This window comes from Oryza sativa, chromosome 9 (genome assembly GCF_034140825.1).
Source record: "Oryza sativa Japonica Group chromosome 9, ASM3414082v1".
Classification (NCBI taxonomy): Eukaryota; Viridiplantae; Streptophyta; class Magnoliopsida; order Poales; family Poaceae; genus Oryza; species Oryza sativa.
This window is the reverse complement of record NC_089043.1, coordinates 18,469,803-18,492,192: the sequence shown is the minus strand read 5'-3', so window position 1 is coordinate 18,492,192 and position 22,390 is coordinate 18,469,803. Positions and strand designations below refer to the sequence as shown.

The 22,390-nt window shown below is 43.3% G+C and overlaps 2 protein-coding genes across 2 annotated transcripts; both read left to right on the top strand.

The window, feature by feature from the left end:
• Positions 1–4,045: 4,045 nt before the first annotated feature.
• LOC4347005 (putative 1-phosphatidylinositol-3-phosphate 5-kinase FAB1C) lies at positions 4,046–12,760 on the top strand. The gene is made up of 11 exons (XM_015756917.3): positions 4,046–4,795; positions 5,403–6,101; positions 6,189–6,342; positions 6,419–6,754; positions 7,050–7,844; positions 7,933–8,264; positions 8,365–8,491; positions 8,594–8,752; positions 8,841–10,274; positions 10,359–10,625; positions 11,993–12,760. The coding sequence occupies exons 1-11, from the start codon at positions 4,521–4,523 to the stop codon at positions 12,248–12,250; spliced, it is 4,836 nt and encodes a 1,611-aa protein (XP_015612403.1). The 5' UTR covers positions 4,046–4,520; the 3' UTR covers positions 12,251–12,760.
• A 2,715-nt stretch (positions 12,761–15,475) lies between these two features.
• LOC4347003 (HMG-Y-related protein A) lies at positions 15,476–16,517 on the top strand. Its single transcript, XM_015795891.3, has 2 exons — positions 15,476–15,626; positions 15,705–16,517. Exons 1-2 carry the CDS (start codon positions 15,546–15,548, stop codon positions 16,263–16,265), a joined length of 642 nt encoding a protein of 213 aa, XP_015651377.1. The 5' UTR covers positions 15,476–15,545; the 3' UTR covers positions 16,266–16,517.
• Positions 16,518–22,390: the final 5,873 nt, after the last annotated feature.

The window sequence follows — 22,390 nt, the reverse complement described above, 5'->3', positions numbered from 1 at the left end:
TTGAAAATAACTAAAATTATACTACTACCTCCGTCCCATTTTACTTATCGCTTTGAGTTTTTTTTTTATAATATTTGATCATTCATCTTATTAAAAAATTTAAAATTATTGTTTATTTTGTTTGTGACTTGTTTTATTATCAAATGTACTTTAAGTATGACTTATCCTTTTATATTTACATAAATAAAACGAATGGTCAAACATTACAAACAAAAAAGTCAAAGCGATAAGTAAAATAGGACGGAGGTAGTATTCAGGATATAAGTGAATGCGTATATAAGTAAGTATAAATAGATGCAACAATTTACGAGCAGTTAGGCCCCGTTTGTAAGGGCTCCAAACTCCAACTTCTAGCTCTAAACTCCAACTCCAGTGGGAGCTAGATCAAGAAAAAAAGTGTTTGGCAAGCTTGTCAGCTCCAGAAATCTTGAAAGAGAGGATAAAGGGGAGGTTGACAATAGTGCCCTTGTAGTAATTTTTTCTGTTTTCGTGATGTATGACTAATAATTGTTTATTTTTCTTTAGAATTTCAGCAACAGTATAATTATAAGGTTAAAAATTAATCGACAAAATAATTAACATAATCAGTGAAATCACCCTAGTGATTTCATGTTTCAGATCTGAAATTTGTATTATAGTCTACCATTTTGTTTTCACTTCAATTTGTATAAACACATGATAATTTTTCACATCTACAAAGTTCCTATAAACAAGAATCATCCACAACATACATGAAAATCACCCTATTGTTCTTTTGGTCTAGATTTGAAATTGAAAAAAAAAATGTAAAAAGAATCGAGGGGATTAGCTCCTCGACGCCTGCCATGCGCCGCCTAGCCACGCCGCCGCCAGCCTGCTGCCCGCGCGCGCCGCCGAGCCGCCGGCGGAGCGCCGCAGCCAGTTGCTCATCTACGCGCCGCCGAGCCGCAGTCGCCCTGCTACCTGGCCGCATGCCGCCGAGTTGCCGTCGGGCCGTGCTGCCCCATCGCGTAGCCGCCGGTCTGCTGCCCGCGCTCGCCGCCGGAGCACCGCAATCTGCTGCCCAGCCGCATGCCGCAGAGCCGCCATCGTCCTGCTGCCCGGCCGCGCGCCGCCGAGCGGCTGTCGGGCCCTGCTGCCCCGCCGCGCGCAGCTGTCGGCCTACTTCCCGCGCGCGCCACCGAGCCGCCGTCGGGCCCTGCTTCCCCGCCGCGCAGCCGCCGGCCTGCTGCCCGCGCGTGCCGCCGGAGCGCCTGTTCGCCCGCCGCCACCGCCTGGCTCGATGGGAGGGTTACGGGAGGGAGGTGAGGAGGTGGGTTGGGGGTATAGGTCAGTGGCAGTTTCGCGTAAATACGTAAAATAATTAAAGGGTATGGGTCTTTTAGGGTGGAGTGGAGCTGTGCAGCAGTAAAAACCCAGCTTCACCCCGTAGTTTTTTTTTTAGGAGCAACTCTGCAAACCCCACTCTAAAAAATATAGGATCTGGACCGTTTGGCACAGCTCCAGCTCTAGGTAAGTTGGAGTTGGGAGCTAGAGCTGTGCCAAACAGAGTCTTCGATACATAACTTAATTGGATAGTCCATGCGAATCTGAATCTGATCTAAAATAATCATGCAAATAAAATAATATGACATGGCACACCAATGTTAAGCGCCCCTGGAAGTGATAATGGCATGTACATGTATAGAAATTATATGAAACTGTTCGCTTATCTATGACAAAACATTCAAGGGTACATGCAGCATACAGGGAAAGATTGCACACTTTAATATTTCGTGAATCGGTGTAGTTTAATTGTTGTTTAAAGCTTTAACCTAACAAAATAAAACACATCCTCTGTATTTTAAAATGTAGGGAATAGTAAAAACCAATGTAATGGAGTGTAGACAAACTCTAATGTTAATTAGAATATATGCCGAATATACAATTCTATTTGATTATAGTTACACCTAAAGTTAAAATAGGTAGTAGGAGTGGAGCTAGAGTCGGACTCTCCCAAATAGAGAGGAGGACACCATGATGTAATCATAATAGCAACTATAATGTAGCATATGCAAGCAGGGAAAGGATGGCGATGATACCATGGTCTCGGAGTGGTTAGGTGCTATATTGATTGGGGAGGAGCGCCCGTAATCAGAGCACGGAAATGTAGTCTTTGGCTGAATTTTGTTAATAGATATGTATTCATAAATATGTAGCTAATGAGAAGATTTAGTCGTTGTTTCGCTATATTGTCTAATTTTTATAACATCTGACACTCCAAATATTGACCATTATCTTTACTTTTCTAGCATATAATCAAAACAACGTCGCCAAACCGACCCAAGTCGATGCCAGCTAATTGTATTATACTTCATCCATCCCAAAATATCTCAACTTATATTACAAACAATCTAGGCAGGACATAGATTGAGATATTTTGGGATGGAGAGAGTATATCAATAACACAGTAGACATGATTTTCTACATTTTTGCTGAGAACCTCGTAAACAGCCACTGATAAATAGAAATAAAAGATAAGAAACTCTAAATAAATTTAGTTCCATGATACATCTATCTATTTGACAGTGTGGGTGCATGTGACGATATGATTTAGTTCTTCTTAATAAGTCCTACTAATATTTTTCCTCCACGGAACTCAATATACTTCTTACCAGAAAAGTAAGGTAGATATATACCAATTAACCTATAGCTATATCACCCTATCATTGTCAAATTACCACATGATAAATAAAATCATTAACCAGGTGTATTAGGGCTGTAGGCAACTAGTCTCAGATTCTCACATTCTCGATCCTGACACAGACCAAACCACTCTCAACTTCAGTTCTCGTCATCACAAGATTATTTGTGGATCCCTTTTTATTATCTGTTCTATATCGTAAGCATGATCGAAATTCTAGTTGCCTATGCAATTGTAGAAATCATAACAATAACACGTATAGAAAGAAAATGATGATGTGTTATTTAATTTCATTCAATCGGAAAAAAACAATATTTGAAAAGCGATAAAAGAGCCAACTTACACAAAAACATTTTGTCCATACAAAATTCAGAATAAGACAAAACGAAACACAATCATAAGCTAGATGACCACAGGACAAGAAGACATGTGTATCTTCGTCGATAACGACCACTCTATTTCTCCTCTCAGAAAAAGACCCTTCTACTCCATGTCGTTTTTCTCACAACCTTGGCCACCAATTATATACTCCCTCTGTTTCGAAATATTTGACACTGTTGACTTTTTAGCATATGTTTGACCGTTCGTCTTATTTAAAAACTTATGTGAGATATGTAAAATTATATGTCTACATAAAAATATATTTAACAACGAATCAAATGATAGGAAAAAAATTAATAATTAATTAATTTTTTTAATAAGACGAATGGTCAAACATGTGATAAAAAGTCAACGGCGTCAAACATTTCGAAACGGAGGGAGTATATACTAATCCCTCCATCTTATAATACTTTATTTTCCCAGTCTAGTCTAATTAAGTTTATATAAATCGGACATAAAACATATAAGTTATAAAAACATATTTAATGTAATGTTTAATAAAACTAATTCTATATGATAGATGTTTCTATGCTAACTTCTCTATAAAAGAAAAGTTTGATGAAGTATAATAAATAAATATTTTCTCATTTTATATTATAAAACTTTTTAGCATTGTCCACATTCATATATATGTTAATGAATAATATTACCTAGTGTTAATGAATGTGGATAAGACTAGAAAGTTTTATAATTTGAAACGGATGTACTAATGAATAAATGAACATAGAAAATGGATTATATCATCTGGTAGTAAAGCGGATGAGATAAGAGCAAAAACGCGCACCACCACAGCTTCCACGAGGCGAGATCACGGGGGCGGCCCATGCGCGGACGGACGGACTGGATCGAGAGCCGCGTCCGCGTCGGCGTCGCGAGGAGATATCCGGGATTTTGACCGCGTTTTTGTTCTTTTTTTTTTACTTTGCGATTTACCGCGTCACTGTCCCCTCACCCAATCACCCCCCATCGATATCCACATCTCAAAAATCTCCCTCCCGAATCGCATCCTCCCGTATAATAAGAAGCCAAAGCCTCCTCTCTCTCCCCCACAGCCACCGCCCGCCGCCGCCGCCTCGCTCGCCACGTCCACTCCTCCTCATCCAACCTCACACCTCTCTCGCCTCGTCGCCTCGCCGGAGCATGCTCTCTTCCTCCTCGTCCTCGTCGGCGCACGGCTCGCGGCGTGTCCGCATTGGCTGAAGATCGATCGATCGATCGCCGCGTCCACACCGCTGGTTTTGGTCGGCGCTGTGGTGCTCCGCCTGCGGAGGCGGGTGGAGGGTGGTGGTGGTGGTGGTGGTTGGTTTGGTTGGCGCGGTGCGGGGGCGCGGGCGCGGGCGCTGACTTTGAGTGGAAGGAATTCAACGAAGCTTCGGCGTGGACGCGCGGCGTCGGCGTTCGTCCTGGTTCGCTCGCTGCTGATCTTCCGGGGGGCGGGATTTGTTACCATCGAGCATTGCTTGTGAGTGGTGTGTGGATGGGCGTGGTGGATTTCGCGGCGATGGTGGGGGCGGTGGAGAAGGTCAGATCCATCGTCGCAAGCCACGCGCACCAGCACAAGGGCGGCGGCGGCGACGGGGACGGGGAGGCGCGGCGGCGCTACCAGGGAGAGGGCGCGCCGAGGCCACGCAGCCCGGAGTCGCGCTCCGCCTTCGAGCCGCCCACGCCGCCGCGCGCCCGCGCGCCCGACGCGAGATCCGGGACCAAAGGCGACGCCGCTCCCTGCTCGCCTCCTCCCTGCCGCGATATTAGGTAAGGCCTCGAGCGAATCTCAATTCTCACCTAGGCGTAATGCACAACACAAAAATGTGAAGGGGAAAAAAACATATATCTGGAACTGAGCCATATCGTGGCGGGGATCAGGTTGTTCATAAATTACACATTCATTCGCTACTAATAGATGTAAAATGTGCTGAAATCTTCAAATCTAGGGGTCTGATGGTTATTTTAACATGTGTTGACTTAACTGTTGGAACTTGGAAGTGTTGATCGCTACTACTAGTAGATGCAAAATGTGCTGGAATCTTCAAAACTAGTCTCTGATGGTCATTTTGATGTGTGTTGACTAAACTGTTCATCGCTACTAGTAGATGCAAAATTAGCTGAAATCTTCAAATCTAGTTTCTGATGGTCATTTTGATGTGTGTTGACTAAACTGTTTATCGCTACTACTAGATGCAAAATTAGCTGAAATCTTCAAATCTAGTTTCTGATCGTCATTTTGAGATGTGTTGCCTTGACTGTTCATCGCTACTAGTAGATGCAAAATGTGCTGAAATTCTCAAATCTAGTCTCTGATGGTCATTTTGATGTAGTGTGTTGACTTAACTGTTCATTTGGTTTTTGGTTGTGGATATAGGCGAGCAGATGAGGAGATTGACGAACCCAGGGTCCAGTTTTTTGCCCCAGGGACTTACTTCTCACATGACTCTTCAGATTCAGATTCTAGTGTTAGTGTTGCTAACTCAATGTACAGATCAGTAACCCCAAGCCCATCAGAGAGCCCTACGGTTAGGCAGAATGATGCTTCTGATCATGGTGCTACAACCATGTCTGACTCAGATGATGCTCGGGAGCATGTCGGTGCTAGCATAGCTTCCTGGTGTGAAGAGGAGCATAAATCATTCCGTATTGTTGATTTTGATGATGATATTTGGTACCCACCACCTCCTGAAGATGAGAGCGATGACGTTGAATCAAAATTATGTGCATTTGATGATGAGGACGATGAATATGGTGACTCCAGCAATTTTGTTGTGCCTAATTGCTTCAGTGCTGATAAATTTGCTGGTGTTGATAGTTCCGTTAATGGATCTCACATAGAGAATGTTCAAAATGATTTGCTAAGGCATTTTCAAGCTCTAGTTGCACAGTTGTTAACAGGGGAAGCTATTAGTTTGGCCAGGGACAAAGAATCAAAAGGTTGGCTTGAGATAGTGTCCTCTTTGGCATGGCAAGCAGCTAACTTTGTGAAACCTGATACAAAGAAAGGTGGTAGCATGGATCCTAGTGATTACGTGAAGATTAAATGCATAGCATCGGGGAAACCAAGTGAGAGGTTTGTGCTTGTCTGTATTGTTGCCTACTTATTTCATGCATCTTCTCATCATCATTACAAGACACTAATGGATCTCATTGCATGCAGCAATTTTGTTAAAGGAATTGTTTGCTCCAAGAATGTAAAACACAAACGCATGGTCTCTGAGCACCAGAATGCCACATTGCTCATTTTAGGAGGGGCACTTGAATACCAGAAAGTTTCTAATAAACTAGCCTCGATAGGAACTATACTTGAACAGGTTTGTGTCCGTTCATGTTTCCAATTATCCTTTTTTTTTGTTGTTGTGGCCATGCTGATGAGTGTTCTTAATGTAGGAAAAGGAACATCTCAGAATGATTGTTGGAAAGATCGAGTCAAGACGACCTAATGTGCTGCTTGTTGAGAAAAGTGTCTCTTCTTTTGCTCAGGAGCTCTTAGCAAAAGATATTTCATTAGTTCTGAATGTGAAGAGGCCACTTTTGGATAGGATATCAAGATGCACGGGTGGTCAAATTGCCTCATCAATTGACAACATTGCCTCAGCAAGACTAGGCCATTGTGACACGTTCAAGGTGGAAAAAGTTCTAGAATCCTCAACAGAACATTCAGAGAAAAAGTCAACTAAGACACTTATGTTCTTTGAAGGCTGTATGAAGCGTTTGGGTTGCACGGTAATGATCTTTTTGTGAAGATGTTTGATCAAATTGCCTTACTTTTTTTGGCTTTTTTTTCTTGTCTCTCACTATTTTTTTTGATCAAAGCACAGTGAGGGAGGTCCCCACGGTATATATTTAAGAAAAAAAAAAGAGTATTTACAAAAATGGCCTCTCACTACTTTTATGATGCACTTGCTCTTTCTTTTCGTATACTGAGAAGTGTTGGATTATTAGGATTGCCTTTCAAACATAAGTTGCAGCATTTACTCATTTCTTTTTATACCAGCTAAATGTGCCGCCCTCCATGTAGGTTCTACTCAGAGGAGCTTGCCGGGATGAATTAAAAAGAATTAAGCGAGTAATGCAACTTGCAGTCTTTGCTGCTTATCATCTCTCCCTTGAAACGTCATTCTTTGCGGACGAGGGTGCAACACTTCCAAGAGTTCCTTCAACATCTTCTGTAGGTGCACCAGAAATGCAAACCAATAGAGAGCACCTATCATCTTGTTATGCTAATCAGGGTAGTCCTGTTAGTTTGAGAACTGAAGAAGAAAAATATGCACACAATGCTTCTATCAGCCAGATCTTTAATGGTATTTCTGGACCGCCAACTTTTTTACCATTGGATGGGGAAAGCCAGGGAATAGTATCTGAACATAGGGAGGTTGAATCCCCTGCCAATCATATTAAAGGTGACAATTCGTTCCACTCGCACCATCCAAATGCTTTATGCAATGTGCATTCAGTTTCCTTGGGCAACAACCTTGGTAGTATGGGTGTGACACCATATTATGATCCGTGCAACTCTTTGCAATCCCCAGTTGGTGTTTCGGCTAATATACTTGGAGAAGTACATAATCTGGAAAACTGTGGGTGCCCCATATCACTAGATGACTTTCATGTTGGAGGCCTGAATGACCAGAACAAGCTTTCAGGTGGTTATTTCCCTGGTACTGACAACCATCAGAGCATCTTAGTTTCATTCTCAAGCACATGCATCCCAAAAAGCTTGGCATGCGAGCGTTCTCACCTCTTCCGCATCAAATTTTATGGTAGCTTTGATAAGCCACTTGGGAGATACCTTCGAGAAGACTTATTTGACCAGGTACTTTTTGTGCTCATCTGCGCACTCTATAACGCATAGTTTTACTCTACCAGTACTAATTAGGTAATGCATCCTTATTTCTTTTCAGGCATATTGCTGCCCGTCATGTAAGGAGCATTCAGAATCACATGTTAGGTGCTACAAGCACCAGCATGGAAGCCTAACAATCAGTGTTAGACGTCTTGTATCTCAAAAATTACCAGGTGAACATGATGGAAGGATATGGATGTGGCACAGATGCACGAGATGCAAACTCGAGGATGGAATGCCTCCCGCATCACATAGAGTAATCATGTCCGATGCTGCTTGGGGTCTATCATTTGGGAAATTCCTAGAGCTCAGCTTTTCGAATCATGCGACTGCCAACCGACTTGCCAGTTGTGGTCACTCTCTCCAGAGGGACTGCCTTCGTTTCTATGGGTATGTAGCTTGTTTACGTTCCCATCATCCCGTGTTCTCAGTTTCTCACTATCCAATACTACAGTAATGTTTAATGTTTCGATTTGCTTCAATATTGCAGGTACGGAAATATGGTAGCTGTCTTCCAGTACAGTCCTATGGTTACTTTATCTGTTAACCTGCCACCCTCAATGCTAGATTTCAATTGCCATAGTACACAAGAATGGGTTAAAGGAGAGGCAGTTGCGGTATGCTATTATTTTTTGCTTGAAAATGTGCCATTTCCATGCTCACATCCTGAACTTTGGTTATAACATGAATAATGTGTTGCTTGCAACATATTTCTACAGGTATTTGGTGAAATGGAATCCTTACATGCGGAGGTATATGGATTCCTTTCTAATACTGAAAAGAGTATCATAACCATGGATGAATCATTAAAAACTGGCATAGAAAGACAGATCATTGAGATGAAGGATTTGCTTAACATGGAAAGAAATGAATATGAGGTGGTACCTTCTTATTTTTCTTTTGTTCCATTTATACTAGGCTTCAATGTTTTTGTGTTGACTTCGCTGTAATGTTTTTGTTTGGCAGACTTTGCTTCTACCAGTTATCAGGGGGAGTACCCATTCCATGAAATCAAGTATTGATATTTTGGAGCTCAACCGTCTGAGACGTGGTCTCCTCCTAGATGCTTACATTTGGGACTGCAGGCTTTGTAACATAAGTTCAATAACAAAAGATGGCCGTGCTTCTAGAATAAAGGGTTCGGAAGCTGAATTACACCAGGCAATTACAAATCACGGAGAAATGCATCAAGAGCCTTCTACTTGTCCACAGTGTTCTTCAGGAAGTTTAAGAAAATCTCTACTATCTAGAGAGGGCCATTCCATGGACACTGAGATTATCTTGCCTGAGATAGATTTGCCAGTTGGTATGGTGGATAGTTTTGTGCATGATATAGGAGGCCTTGACTTGGTTTTCAGCAAATTTGATGTGTCGGGAATAGCACAGAGTCTATCAAAAGATTCCATCAAGACAGAACCAGTGGAGAGATTACCCTCACTTGCATCTATTTTATCTGATAAAATAGATATGGCATGGAGTGGATCTTGTGAATTACACAACAACCTCCCTGAGAGTACAACCAAAGGCAATGAAAATCCAAGTTACAGTAAAGCAATCCCCCCTGTTCGCATCCATTCATTTGATTCTATATTCAGATTGCATCAGCGGGAATCAACGGGATTATTGCCTGCTTCATTGCATTTGTCCTCAAAGTCAGTTGATTCCTTTCGAGATTTGACAAGCCTAGTAAAAGATCCGCTGACAAACATGCGGAGGGCCTTTTCTCACATATCTCCCAGGGAAAGAGGAAACTTAAATGTCCTTACTCATTTGCCAACGTATATCAGGTCTGCTGCTCATATGGTGAGCGATGGGGCACGACTATTACTGCCTCATATTGACTTTGAAGGTGGCGTTGTTGTTGCTGTCTATGATGATGAGCCAACCAGTATTGTGTCGTATGTCATGACATCACAAGAATACATTGAACACATCACACATAAAATGGATACGAAGAGCAGCTTTCATCATCCAGTAAATTGTGCTGTGGCCAGTAATAACCAATTTGAGGAATCTTTTCTCCCACAAGAAGGCCATTCAGAATTTAAAGGAACCCACTTCAGTTTTTCTTTTGATGATGAAGCATTTTCTGCTGATAATACAAAGTTTTCTGTGACATGTTATTTTGCAAGGCAGTTTGCTGCTCTTAGAAAGAAATGCTGCCCAGGTGATATTGATTACATACGCTCACTAAGTCGTTGTAAGAGATGGAGTGCACAAGGTGGAAAAAGCAATGTATACTTTGCAAAGACAATGGATGAGAGATTCATAATTAAACAGGTCACCAAGACAGAGCTGGACTCTTTTATAGGATTTGCTCCTCACTATTTCAGGCACTTGGCAGAATCACTAACTTCTAGGAGCCCGACTTGTTTGGCTAAAATAATGGGACTTTATCAGGTCTGTCATAAGTCTTATTTGCATTGTCCACGCACTCTTCTTGATTTGAGCTTTTGGTAATTTACTATCTTTGCTTTAATCCAGGTTAATATTAAGGGCTTGAAAGGAGGGCGTGAGGTAAAGATGGATCTTATGGTGATGGAGAACATTTTCTTCCAACGAACAATATCTAGGGTCTATGACCTAAAGGGTTCCGTGCGGTCACGCTATAATTCTGATACATCCGGCCACAATAAAGTACTTTTAGATTCTAATCTCATAGAGGCACAGCATACAAATCCTATATTTTTGGGGAGCAAGGCAAAACAAAGAATGGAAAGAGCTGTCTGGAACGATACATCATTCCTTGCGGTATGTAACTCTCCCTACTTCTTAGACCTTGGATTTGACTGTCATATCATATTCCCAATTTTCATAGAGACTAAATCTTAAATTTCAATTTGATTGCCATGCTTGTTTGTCGTAAAAGAAACTCCTGTATACAATTTCGCTTCCGTGGCATGAAAACTGCCGTGTGTATGACAAAACAGCAGCATTTTTGCCGTGTGTATGAAAACTGCCCGGACTCCATTTGGTAAACAAAAATAATACTACCTCTGTTTCAGGTTATAAGATTTTCTAGCATTGTCCACGTTCATATAAATATTAATGAATCTAGACACATATATATGTCTAGATTCATTAATATATATATATATATATATATATATATATATATATATATATATATATATATATATATATATGAATGTGGACAATACTAGAAGTCTTATAGTATGAAACGGAGGAAGTATTTCATTTTTGCCTGAATTCCTCTGTTCCAAACAAAGCCTAATTTATTTATTTCTAGATGTCATTAAAGATTTGCTATGGTTTAGAACTTATAGATCCCAATGGAATCTAACTGAATATGTGACCTTACAATCTTATATTGTTGTTTATCTCCTTGTACACTCTCCCTTTTAGTCATTGAACTATGCAGAGAGAATGATGATAGTTTCTTGTCTTACCAAGAAATAGTAGTTGTGTTATCTTCACATTAATGTGGCGTACTGATTGTTTCGAACACCAGCATGAGATAATTTAAAATCGAGTACCTGATTTCGAGTTGCCTATTATCTGCATTAATCTAAGAGTAAAATACACCAGCGGTCCTTAAACTTGTCAGCAGGTTTCACTTAGATCCACGAACTTGTAAAGCGCACATCAAGGTCCCTAAACTTGGTTTATTGTATCATCCCGGTCCAAAGCCGTGTTTGACCGTGGCCTTGCCTACGTGGCACGTCATGTGGATGATGACATGGATTTTTTTTTATATTTTTTCTCCCTTATTCTTTCTCTTTTCTCTTTTATGAAAAGACGATGACATGGACGATGACGTGCATGAGGCATTTTCATCTTTTCGACAAGGAAGAAAGAGAAAAAAAGAAAGAAGAAGGGAGAAAAAATAAAAAAAATCCATGTCATCGTCCACTTGGCGTGCCACGTAGGCAAGACCACGGTTAAACACGGCTTTGGACCAGGATGATACAATAAACCAAGTTTAGGGACCTTAATGTGTACTTTGCAAGTTCGTGGACCTAAGTGAAACCTGCTGACAAGTTTAAGGACCGCTGGTGTATTTTACTCTTAATCTAAAACACGAGTACCTGATTTCACCACCTGCTTGTTTGCGAGAAACAGTCAGTATAACACGAATACACGATTCATTCCTGCAGTCATTGGACGTCATGGACTACTCGCTTCTGGTCGGCGTAGACGAGAGGAAGAACGAGCTCGTGATCGGCATCATCGACTTCCTCCGGCAGTACACCTGGGACAAGCAGCTGGAGACGTGGGTGAAGGCCTCCGGCATCCTGGGCGGCTCCAAGAACGAGGCCCCCACCGTCATATCGCCGGTCCAGTACAAGAAGAGGTTCAGGAAGGCCATGTCGAGGTACTTCCTCGCCGTCCCCGACGACTGGTCCTCATCATAACAGGGCTTTTCCTGCCTCCCTCTTCCACCCTACCCTACGTTGAAGCAGAATCGTCACCGTTTCATCCCCGCTGTAATTTTTTTTTGAGCAAAATGGGGGTGAAACGAGACAGGTAGCCATTTAGCCAACCATTCTTTAATTGGTTCGGTCACTTACTAACATTGTTGTAGCCTTAGAATGATAGAAATCATAGAATAGAAACAGAGGATCAGGCCACCTTGTCGTGTGTGGGCTGGACACCAAGCATGCCAATTGCAGTGTCTTTCTCCCCGTGATCTCAAGGCGGAAAAAGGCTTGGTCCCTGTAGAATGTGCATTTGCTGCTAGCGAAGGCGGATTATTCGACGCCGTGCTGTGCCTCATTTCTTCTGATTTGATTACCTCTGGTATCCATATAGAATTGTACAAGATAGAGGGCAGGTCAATAAAGGTGTAACATCTCGATTACTTGTGAAATTTGTAACAGCTCAGTTACTTGTGTTAAAGATGTATCAGTTCAGTTACTTTGTCATAGTACTGTACTTTCATTTTTTTTTTCTGGACCATTTGTGACTTTGTTGAAATGGCTGCATGCTTGGCAGCTGAGAAAGGGATATTCTGTTACTGTAGTATGTATAGGGGTGGATAGTGAGCCGGCTCGGCTCGGCTCAGCTTGGCTCGGTTTAGCTCGTTAGGATAACGAGCTGGCTCGGCTCGGCTCGTTATCCTAACGAGCTCGAGGCTCGGCTCGGCTCGTTTGAAAGCTCGAGCTAGCTCGTTAGGCTCGCGAGCCAGAGCTAGTATTTATCAGACAAGTAGAGAACGCAGCAGCGAGATGAAATGGCTCCAAAATTATCTGAGAAATTATCAAAAGATATAAGAAAAAGTCTACAATCTCCCATCAAGAAACTCTAACACAACAACACCGAAGTCTTTCACCACGAAAAGCAAAATCAGAAAAGCCTCCTACTGTGACAGAGAAGTAGAGAGCAGAAAGCATCCTTTCGTTTCTTCATGCTCCATCATCCATGGTCATGACTGACAAGGATGCATGGCCGATGGCAACACAGGATGGAGACAGGAGCAGCGCTGGTGCGGCACGGAGCGGCGCCGGTGCGGTAGGGCGTGGCGATGGATGGACGCAGGGAGTAGCAGCGCGGAGGCTCGGAGCGGCCGACGGCGACTCGATCTGGATTGGAGTTTGGAGATAGATGAGAGGAAGGGGAAGCGATACTTTTCTGTTCGGTAGACGCATGCACGGGGGACTAATGTACTTGGGTTGTCATGGGGCTTTGTTTATGGCCCATAGGTGTCCTACTGATTTATCTCTATGTGTAAGCTGCCTTAACGAGCTGAAACTGCAGCTCGGCTCGTTTCAAAACCGTAACGAGCTGAGTCGAGCCGAGCCGAGCTCGTCATGAGTCGAGCCGAGCGAGCTAACGAGCCACGAGCTTTTCGTCCAGCCCTAAGTATGTAGTATGTAGTACTCCACTTATGATTATTTCATGTTTACAGGTTAAACCTTTATTATAGAACTTCAACCACTAATCTATAAACTACTCCTCCCGTTCTATAATATAAGGGATTTTGTACGGATGTAGCATATCCTAACATTTATGCCCCATGATATATGCTACCATATCACCATCAACGATCTACCAAATAGGCTAGTCACCCATCCTCCAAAGTCCTCTCATATTTCACTGTTGTATCTCTCTAAAATTTGAAATTACCTACTTGTTCAGTAAGCAAAATCATAAAAGTAATACTTGAACCAAATATGTGCTTAATTGACTTAATAAGCTAGAAACCCATTTTTTTCCGTTGCAACGCAAGAACTCTCGGCTAGCAAAAGTAGTCTTGGTAGAATTGGGTCAAAAAGCACTATCACAATATCATACACTTGAAAGATTCTTTTAGAGGGCAGCTAGCCCATGGGATACCGTGAAAAAGTGAAGTCACGGAACAATTTTAATGTGTGATTAATTAGCGTACACCATACTGTACCACAGGTACCAGGTATCTGGTATCATGTACTAGGTAGGTACTAGGTGTTAGGTATCACAGGTATCGGGGGTATCGGGTACTAGGTAGATACTAGGTGCCAGGTATCACAAGTATCGAGTATCAGGTGTTGATACCAGATACCACAGGTACGAAGTGCCAGGTATCATAAGTATCGGGTAACAGCTGTCATACTGGTATTAGCATGGCGGCGGGGAAGAACACGAACACCCGCGCCGCCCACAGCATGGCGCTCCCCATTATGCCGCGCGACCACCTCTTCTTGCCACCGTGGCTAGGCCTTGTCCACCCCAAGACGTGCGCCTGCAGGTGCCGTCTAGCGGCAGTGCGGGTGGCACTGTGCCTGCAAGCATCGGCACACGCGTGGTCGCGGACAAGCAAGGTGCTGGACCTCGACGCACTGTCAACCCATGACGCCACTGCTACGGTCTTCCGTCGGCGTGCCCTTCCTCTGGGAGGAGGCGTCTAGGAGGCTTAAGGTTGTGGTCGTGCCAGAAGACGTTGCGCCGCTGCCGCCCACTCCGGCTACCGCCGAGAGGACACCTGTTTCTCACGGTCGCGATGGCATTGTCCAGCAGCAGCGCAGCCGCTAGGTTGTTGTACCCCCAGGGCCAAAGAGATAATCAGACGACGAAGACGAAAAGAAGCGAATTAATCGCACATTTAGTTTGTCTCGTTGCAACGGAAGACTGTGGAGTAGATTTTCTATTAGGACCATATTAAAAGTTACTATATAGAGAGAGTATTCTGTAGTAGGAACTAAATTAAACTGTGTAACGCAAAATTGCGAAGTGGAAGTAGACCTGAACTTGGTTGGGCCCAACAGACGAGCCCAACTCCGTGGGCAGATTAGTCATTTCCAACGGATGCAGCCGCGAGTGCCACGCGTGCGCCCACCGCCACGTCACCGATCCCCGCGCCCCCCTCTTGTCGCTTCCTCCCTCACCCTCCGATCCCGACGCGTTGTCCCCGATCCCCACCGTCCATTTCCTCCCCAAACCTCTCACCGCACAAGCCGGTCAAAAAAATTCGAAAAAAAAACAACCCCCCAAAACCCTCAAACGCCCCACCTCACCACCCACGACTCCCCCCACACTCACCGACAGGTGGGCCCCACTCCACCATGGCCGACATGTCAGCGTGCGTTCGTCGATATACTCAGCAGCAGCATATACACGCGCCCCCATCTCTTCTTATCTACTACTTGGAGGAGGAGGAGAGTACTAGTCGTCTTCTTCCCTGGATCCAAATCGAAAATTTCTCTCCCCCTGTTCACACCACGCCTCACTCCCATGGCGACCGAGGAGGACGCGTCGACCATGGCGGCGGCCGAGGCGGACCCCAAGCCCGCCGCCACCCCGTCTTACCCGGAGGTAAGAACCGCTTTCCCCTCTCCCCTCCCCTCCCCTTCCTGTGAGGTGAAGCTCACCGCGTTGCGGGCGCGCGCGCAGATGATACTGGCGGCGATCGAGGCGCTGGACGACAGGAACGGGTCGAACAAGACGGCGATCTCGCAGCACATCGAGGGGAAGTACGAGGGGCTCCTCCCCCCCGCGCACCCGTCGCTCCTCACAGCGCACCTCGCCCGCATGAAGCAGACCGGCGAGCTCGCCTTCTCCAAGAACAACTACTTCCGCGGCGACGACCCGTCCCTCCCGCCCAAGCGCGGCCGCGGCAGGCCGCCCAAGCCCAAGGACGCCGCCGCCGCCGCCGCCGCACCGGCGCCCGCGCCCGCGGCGCCGGCGGCCTCCTCGCCGCGCCCCCGTGGCCGCCCGCCTAAGCCCAAGGACCCCCTCGCCGAGGCGGTCGCGAAGGCCACCAGTGGCATGCCCCGCGCGCGCGGCCGCCCGCCCAAGAAGGCCAAGGTCGAACAGGAAGACCCCATTGGCGCTCCCGCCGCAGCTTCGGCTCCCGCCGCGGCGGCTGAGGCCGCGCCGCCTGTCAAGCGCGGCCGTGGGCGCCCGCCCAAGGTGAGACCCGCCGCGCCGGTCGGGGAGCCAGCCGCTGCTTGATTAGCTCCGATTCTCCGCATCGCCGCGATGGCGACGATGGTAAGCTCCTTTAGGTTGTAACGTAGTCTTCAGATTATGTCTCGTACTGATTGGAGGCGCGGCTCGGGTTGCTGCTTATTGTAAGTTAATCGGATGGTGGGAGGTTTAGGTGTGCTGGATGGATCATCCGTTGCTGAGAGTTGTGATTGAATTCGTGTTATCGCGTGCTGATTATTATGGTAATGTTGGTGACTTTCGTGTCGTTTGTGTTAATTCTAGATTGGTGGCTGCATTTAGTGTTATCAAATGATGTTGAATTGTTCTATGCCATGCCGGACAAAAAAATAAGTCTGATTTATCGATGAGTTAAGCTGCTGGTCTTGCTGGAGAAAAAAATTGGCTGATTTATTCATGAATTAAGCTGTAGTCTGCATGTAGACTGTATAATGCTTATATTTCTGACTGGATGAAGTCATCCTCCAGTTGTTAGGCGTCTTTAGCTAATTTTTTTTAGAAGCTTGCATTTTTCCCCCATTAAAGTCATTTAGTGGGTGAAAGCGCTTTACGGGCATATCTTCGGAACTATCTGTTTGATATTGATGGATAATGACCTTCCTCGCAAAAAACCAAAAAAAGAAAACCAAAAAAAGGATGATGGATTGTAACCCGTGGTTCTTTTAGTATAGATGCCAGAAACTAATATTTGTGCACAGGTCATGCTTCATACTCTAGTGGCAATTGGCAACTGCCATGAATATGATTGCATATGTAGTTGATATTTTGGGTTTCTGTGTAATGTACATGGAGTAGGTGCTTGGTAATGGTAATTCAATTTTGAATACTGCTATACATACGACCCAGTTGTGCATACTCATGTACGACTAGAGGCATGCAACCAATTGATCAATCAAAGGAGCAGATGTTCATATGCAGTGTAGCCGTTGATCAAACTTAGTCATACGTTAGTTGGATGATTGGGTCGTATACATAGCAATTTCCTTCTATTTGGAAGGCACAAACCCTGCCAGTTAGAGAAATTCTGAGATTAAGATATAGGGCCTACTTGTAGTTAGAGATTCTTCTAGAAGATGTAGATGCCAAAAGCTCTCCCAAATAGTATAGATTTTCAATTAGGTTCTGAGAAGCTATAGTTGTATAATCCAGAAAATGAATTAGAAGCTAGAAGCTGGGTTTCCTAGATTCTCACCAGTTAGCTTCTCGAAATCTTAAGGTCACCCAAACAACGCCATAGCTCAGTTACTTTTGACTCTTAGATTGTTTTTTTTTTTTTGGGGGGGGGGGGTGGGGTGGTGGGGAGAGATATTGTTGTAGGTACTATAGTTGATGCTTTTATAGTTTTATTGATTATTGATGACTTTTTTTAAGCACTTCTGTTCATTGCGTGAGTATGAACCATGTAGGGTGCTTGCTTGCTGCCTGGGACATGGCTGATTGTTTCAACTTATGTTTATGCCACCTCTTATATTGATGACAGATGTGGTGCGGAAGATATTGATTAAACTCTTATGAGTATCCTTTCGCTGTACTGAAACTTGAAACAACAAATCCAGTCAGATAGCTCGTAACTGTGAACTAGACTTGCATTTCACAGCCATTGTTCATTTGTTTGTCTGATTGTTTTGAAAGATTTGGGCTCACTTCAGTAAGGGCTCCGTTAGAACAAAGGATTTTTGAAGGAATATTAGAGGATTCAATCCTATGGAAAATTTTCATACATGGTCATTTAGATCAAAGGAATATCTATAAAAAAACTAATTAAATTCTTTTGGATTGGCTTAAAACATACTCCCTCCGTACTCGTAAAGGAGTCATAAAGGAAGTCGTTTAGGACAATGTTTAAGTCAAACCTTGGAAATATAAATCATAAATAATCTCAAGTTGTTGATTGTTGAGTTTGAAAATGTAAAAAATATATGCATAGATTTGTCTTGAAAAATACTTTTATAAAAGTATATATTTATCACTTTTCAATAAATATTTTTATAGAAACAAGAAGTCAAAGCTGTGTTTTGGAGACTGTGTCGCTGTCCAAAACGACTTTCTTTACGAACATAGAGGGAGTATAAATTTTAGGGTATCTTTGAATTAGAAATATGAAAAACATATGATTCTAACATGAATAAAAGTGTTAAATAGAAATTGAAAAACAAGGAAAAACAAATGAATGATCGTTTGATTGGGCCACAGGAAAAACAAATGAATGATCGTTTAAGAGAGATAGACTCAAAAGAATTTTTTCAAGAGGTTGGATCTCTTACTAAATTTTCTCCGAAACCTTTATGCAATGAGCCATTCTATAGGAATTGTATAGGGTTTGGAAAACTCCAATACTTTGAATTGAAGGGCCAAATAAGAAAAATTCCTATAGGTATAAAATTCCTTTACAAATCCTTTGATTCGTAGGGGCTCTTGACATGGTCTTCAACCTGTTGGGAAAAAAAATCATGTGGATCTATCCCTTCTAGGTTGTGTTTATATCGTGTGCCAAATTATTTTGAAATATATGGACACATATTTGAAGTATTAAATGTAGACTAATAGCAAAACAAATTACATATTCCGCATGTAAATTGCGAGACAAATTTATTAAGTCTAATTAATCCGTCATTAGCAAATGTTTACTGTAGCATTATGTTGTCAAATCATGGTGTAATTAGGCTCAAAAGATTCGTCTCGCGATTTACATGCAAACTGTGTAATTGGTTTTTTTTTCGTCCATAGTTAATGCTTCATGCATGTGTCTAAACATTTGATGTGACGAAAAGTTTGAAGGTTGAAGAAAAAAAATTGAATCTAAACACGCCTTAGTTCCTATTTTTTCTACATTCTGTCCAAACGGCCATTCCTATATGTTTTTTTTTTCTTTGTTTTTTCAATCCATAGTATTTGCGGTGCCATAGCACTTCAATCCTGCATTTTTTTCTTGTTTTTTTTATTTGAGAATCCTGCAATCCTGCATTTCAAAGGAGCAATTTGTTGCATGAAAGCTGCCACCACTCAAGCTTTGTTTTGAACTACCCTGGTTCTCTCCGGTTCGGAGACAAACACCAAAATCTGGTGAATCTGTAACCCACTGTATTTTACGGTGAATCCTGTAATCACTTGGACGATGAAATATGTTCCATCTCGGACAAAAAAAATTCCATTATGTAGCTGTTCACGACAATTATCATGTTGCTTATGGAATCATTGTTACTGTGAATCAGGTTTTACCAAACCGTTTTGGGTGGGGTTATCATCATCCTTTCGGTTTTGTAAACCTTGCTGTTAATCCGTTTGATTTGGGCCAATCGGCCGCATCAAATCCAGCCCATTAACAACAAGGAATAAGTTCACCTTTGCTCCAGCCCATTAACAACAAGGAAAGTTCACCTTTGCTCCCTTAACTAGTGACCGAATCTGATTCGTATCTCTCAACCGTAATACCGGATATTTTGACCCCCTAACTATTAAAACCGGCACAATTTGACTCCCTGGGCGGTTTTGGAGGGTGGTTTCGCTGACGTGGCACCTACGTGGCGGTGTTGACTCGATCTTTGTTTCACATGGAGTTGACGTGGCGCCTGCAACCGGCCGCGCCCCACACGGCGTTGCCGCAAGCCGCAGCCGACCGAGTCCCAGCATGGCGTCGCCGCGAGCTGCCGCGAGCCCGCAGCCGACTGCGCACAGCCGCCAGACGCGCCCCACACGGCCGCTACTCCCGCGCCGCCCGCACAGCCCCTTCTCCCTCGCCGCGTCGTCATCTTGGTGGCGTGCCTCGCCGCTCCCTCCCCGCATGGCTGCCAGCCACCGAGCGCCGAACCACCGCGTCGCGCCACCATACTCGACCGAAACGGGGGGCGAGCACGATTTTGATATGTGGCGCATTCTCTTAGTTGTAGTTAATAGGAATTCTCTGCATTCTCATGCTTCCACGTCACCCTATTACCTGCCAACCGTTAGATCTCCATCAAACGATCGACTGGCCATCCATCCGCACCACACCCACCCACATCATGTCCCCACACAGCAGCAGCAGCACGCCTGCGCCGCCCACCACGGATCAGGTTCCTCCACCTTCAAAGGCATGTACCTTTGTCACTGACATGTGAGCCCGACGAACTCTGGGCTCACCTGTCAGTGATAAAGGTATGGTGCATTTGAAGGTAGAGGATCGCCTCTCCCTCTGGTGCCGTGCTTCCCCAGCCCCGCGACCGCATCGCCTCCCTGCCCTAAGGCCCATGGCGCTCATCTCTTCCTCTCCCGCGACGCACCACCGCACCAGTTAAAGGGGCTTCGGCTGCAGGAGACCTAGCGGGCTCCCAGTTTTTGTCCGTTCGTCTTCGTCTTACGATAACCGGTGCTTCTATTAATTGGTTTGCCACCTACACATCCCATCTTCATATATGTCACAACGCACGCTATTGTTTGCTGCTAATGACGACGCAAGAAGAAAAGCTGTACAAATCTTGGTATTGTTGCCCATCTGAGCATGCACGTTTTTGGATCCATCTGCTAGGCCAACAAGGAGGATGTTTCACTTCATGCCAATCTCCATTGTTCTGGGTTTATCCCTAATCCAGCTAAGTCTCTCTTTCCAAGCAATATTGATTGACGTAGTCTGAGCAATCGAGCTAATCTCTTCGCAAATTAAGCTATCAATTTCGAACAGATTTCAGTATCCTGATCTGCCCCCCCCCCCCTTTTTTTTTCTCTTCTCTGTACATCAATATTTGCTCCTGCGGATTAATTATTCACTTCCTTCAATTTCTTCACAGGATTAATTCTTCATGGTTTGTTTACAGATTTATTGCTGGATTTAGTACCTATGATGTTGAAATATTGGGGCACATTTCTTTTCATGGTATGTATGCATACATTACATCATTTTTTACTCGATGCATACATTGTATTTGGTTGCTAACTATATATTTCCTATGATGCTCATTTGTTTTCCATATTTTACTTTGGAGCTGTCCAACAACTAATACTATATGTTTTATACTGGTTTCAGTTGTATTGCACAGTGAAAACTCTTGAGTAGTGAACAGGCCTATTGAATCTCCGCATATAAATTCTTATCACCAACCAAGTCTCAGTGAAGTTATTTGATATGCAGATCATTTTGTAAACACAGTGTATATTAAGGTAAACAATGAGGGAAAAATCACTACTGAATTAGTGAACCGGTAATTCGAACAGAGATATTATTCTATCATATCAAGCATGGTGATTTCATACAAATTTTCCTGTGTGACCCTCAAGCTTCGGTTGTTTTTTATATACTGATCAATGATAGGTGCTAGAGTCCCTCCTGCTGGATTTTCTTCACCAATATTATATCAGTTCGGAGTTCATAATTGAAGTAATAGTAGTATGATCTCAAAACTATCTTGAAATAAGTTTACTGTTTATTCACCACATTCATTTTGATTCATCTACCATTTTATCTTCCTTTTTATGTATTGAGAAAACGCCAGAATGAGTCAATAATCCATGAATCCGGTTTTCTCATGTAGGATCTAGCACCAGGTCAGCCAAACAATATGCTGAACCTTTTCTCCAGATTTTGTATGTATATTGGGTGACTCATATTTTTTTATTTTTTATTATGCTGATGATCTTCCATCTGTGATACATTTGCACAATAAGCTTCATATCATTAGCAAACCTAATAACTGTATCAAGTATCTTCAGCTTTGTTCTTCTCGATGCTCCATTTATACATTTTTAACCTGGCTTTTCATCTGTAGAAATTTTGCTCGGTTAGGCAATAGCTAGGCTACAGTATTTTCAGTCAAAATACGCATATGAAAGCATTTGTTAATTTTTGCTTAAGCAAGATGTAAAGACTATTATTAGCTTTAAACTTATTGGTTAGTCATGTTTGAATAAGCTCCAAGGACCTCATCCCATTGCTTTCAAAGTGATGCATCATGTGTGCCGCTGTTAAAGATGGTTCAACTCTTATGCTTATCCTGGCGATGCATTCGGGAATTCAATTCCCCTAAACGTTGTTTTTTAATAAATTGTGATGCTTTTTTTTTAAAAAAAATGTGTGTCGTGTTGTACTCTATTTGTTCTTCGAAAGTCGATATACTACCATCTATAATTTTATACGCGGATACGCCTTCTATCATTATTTT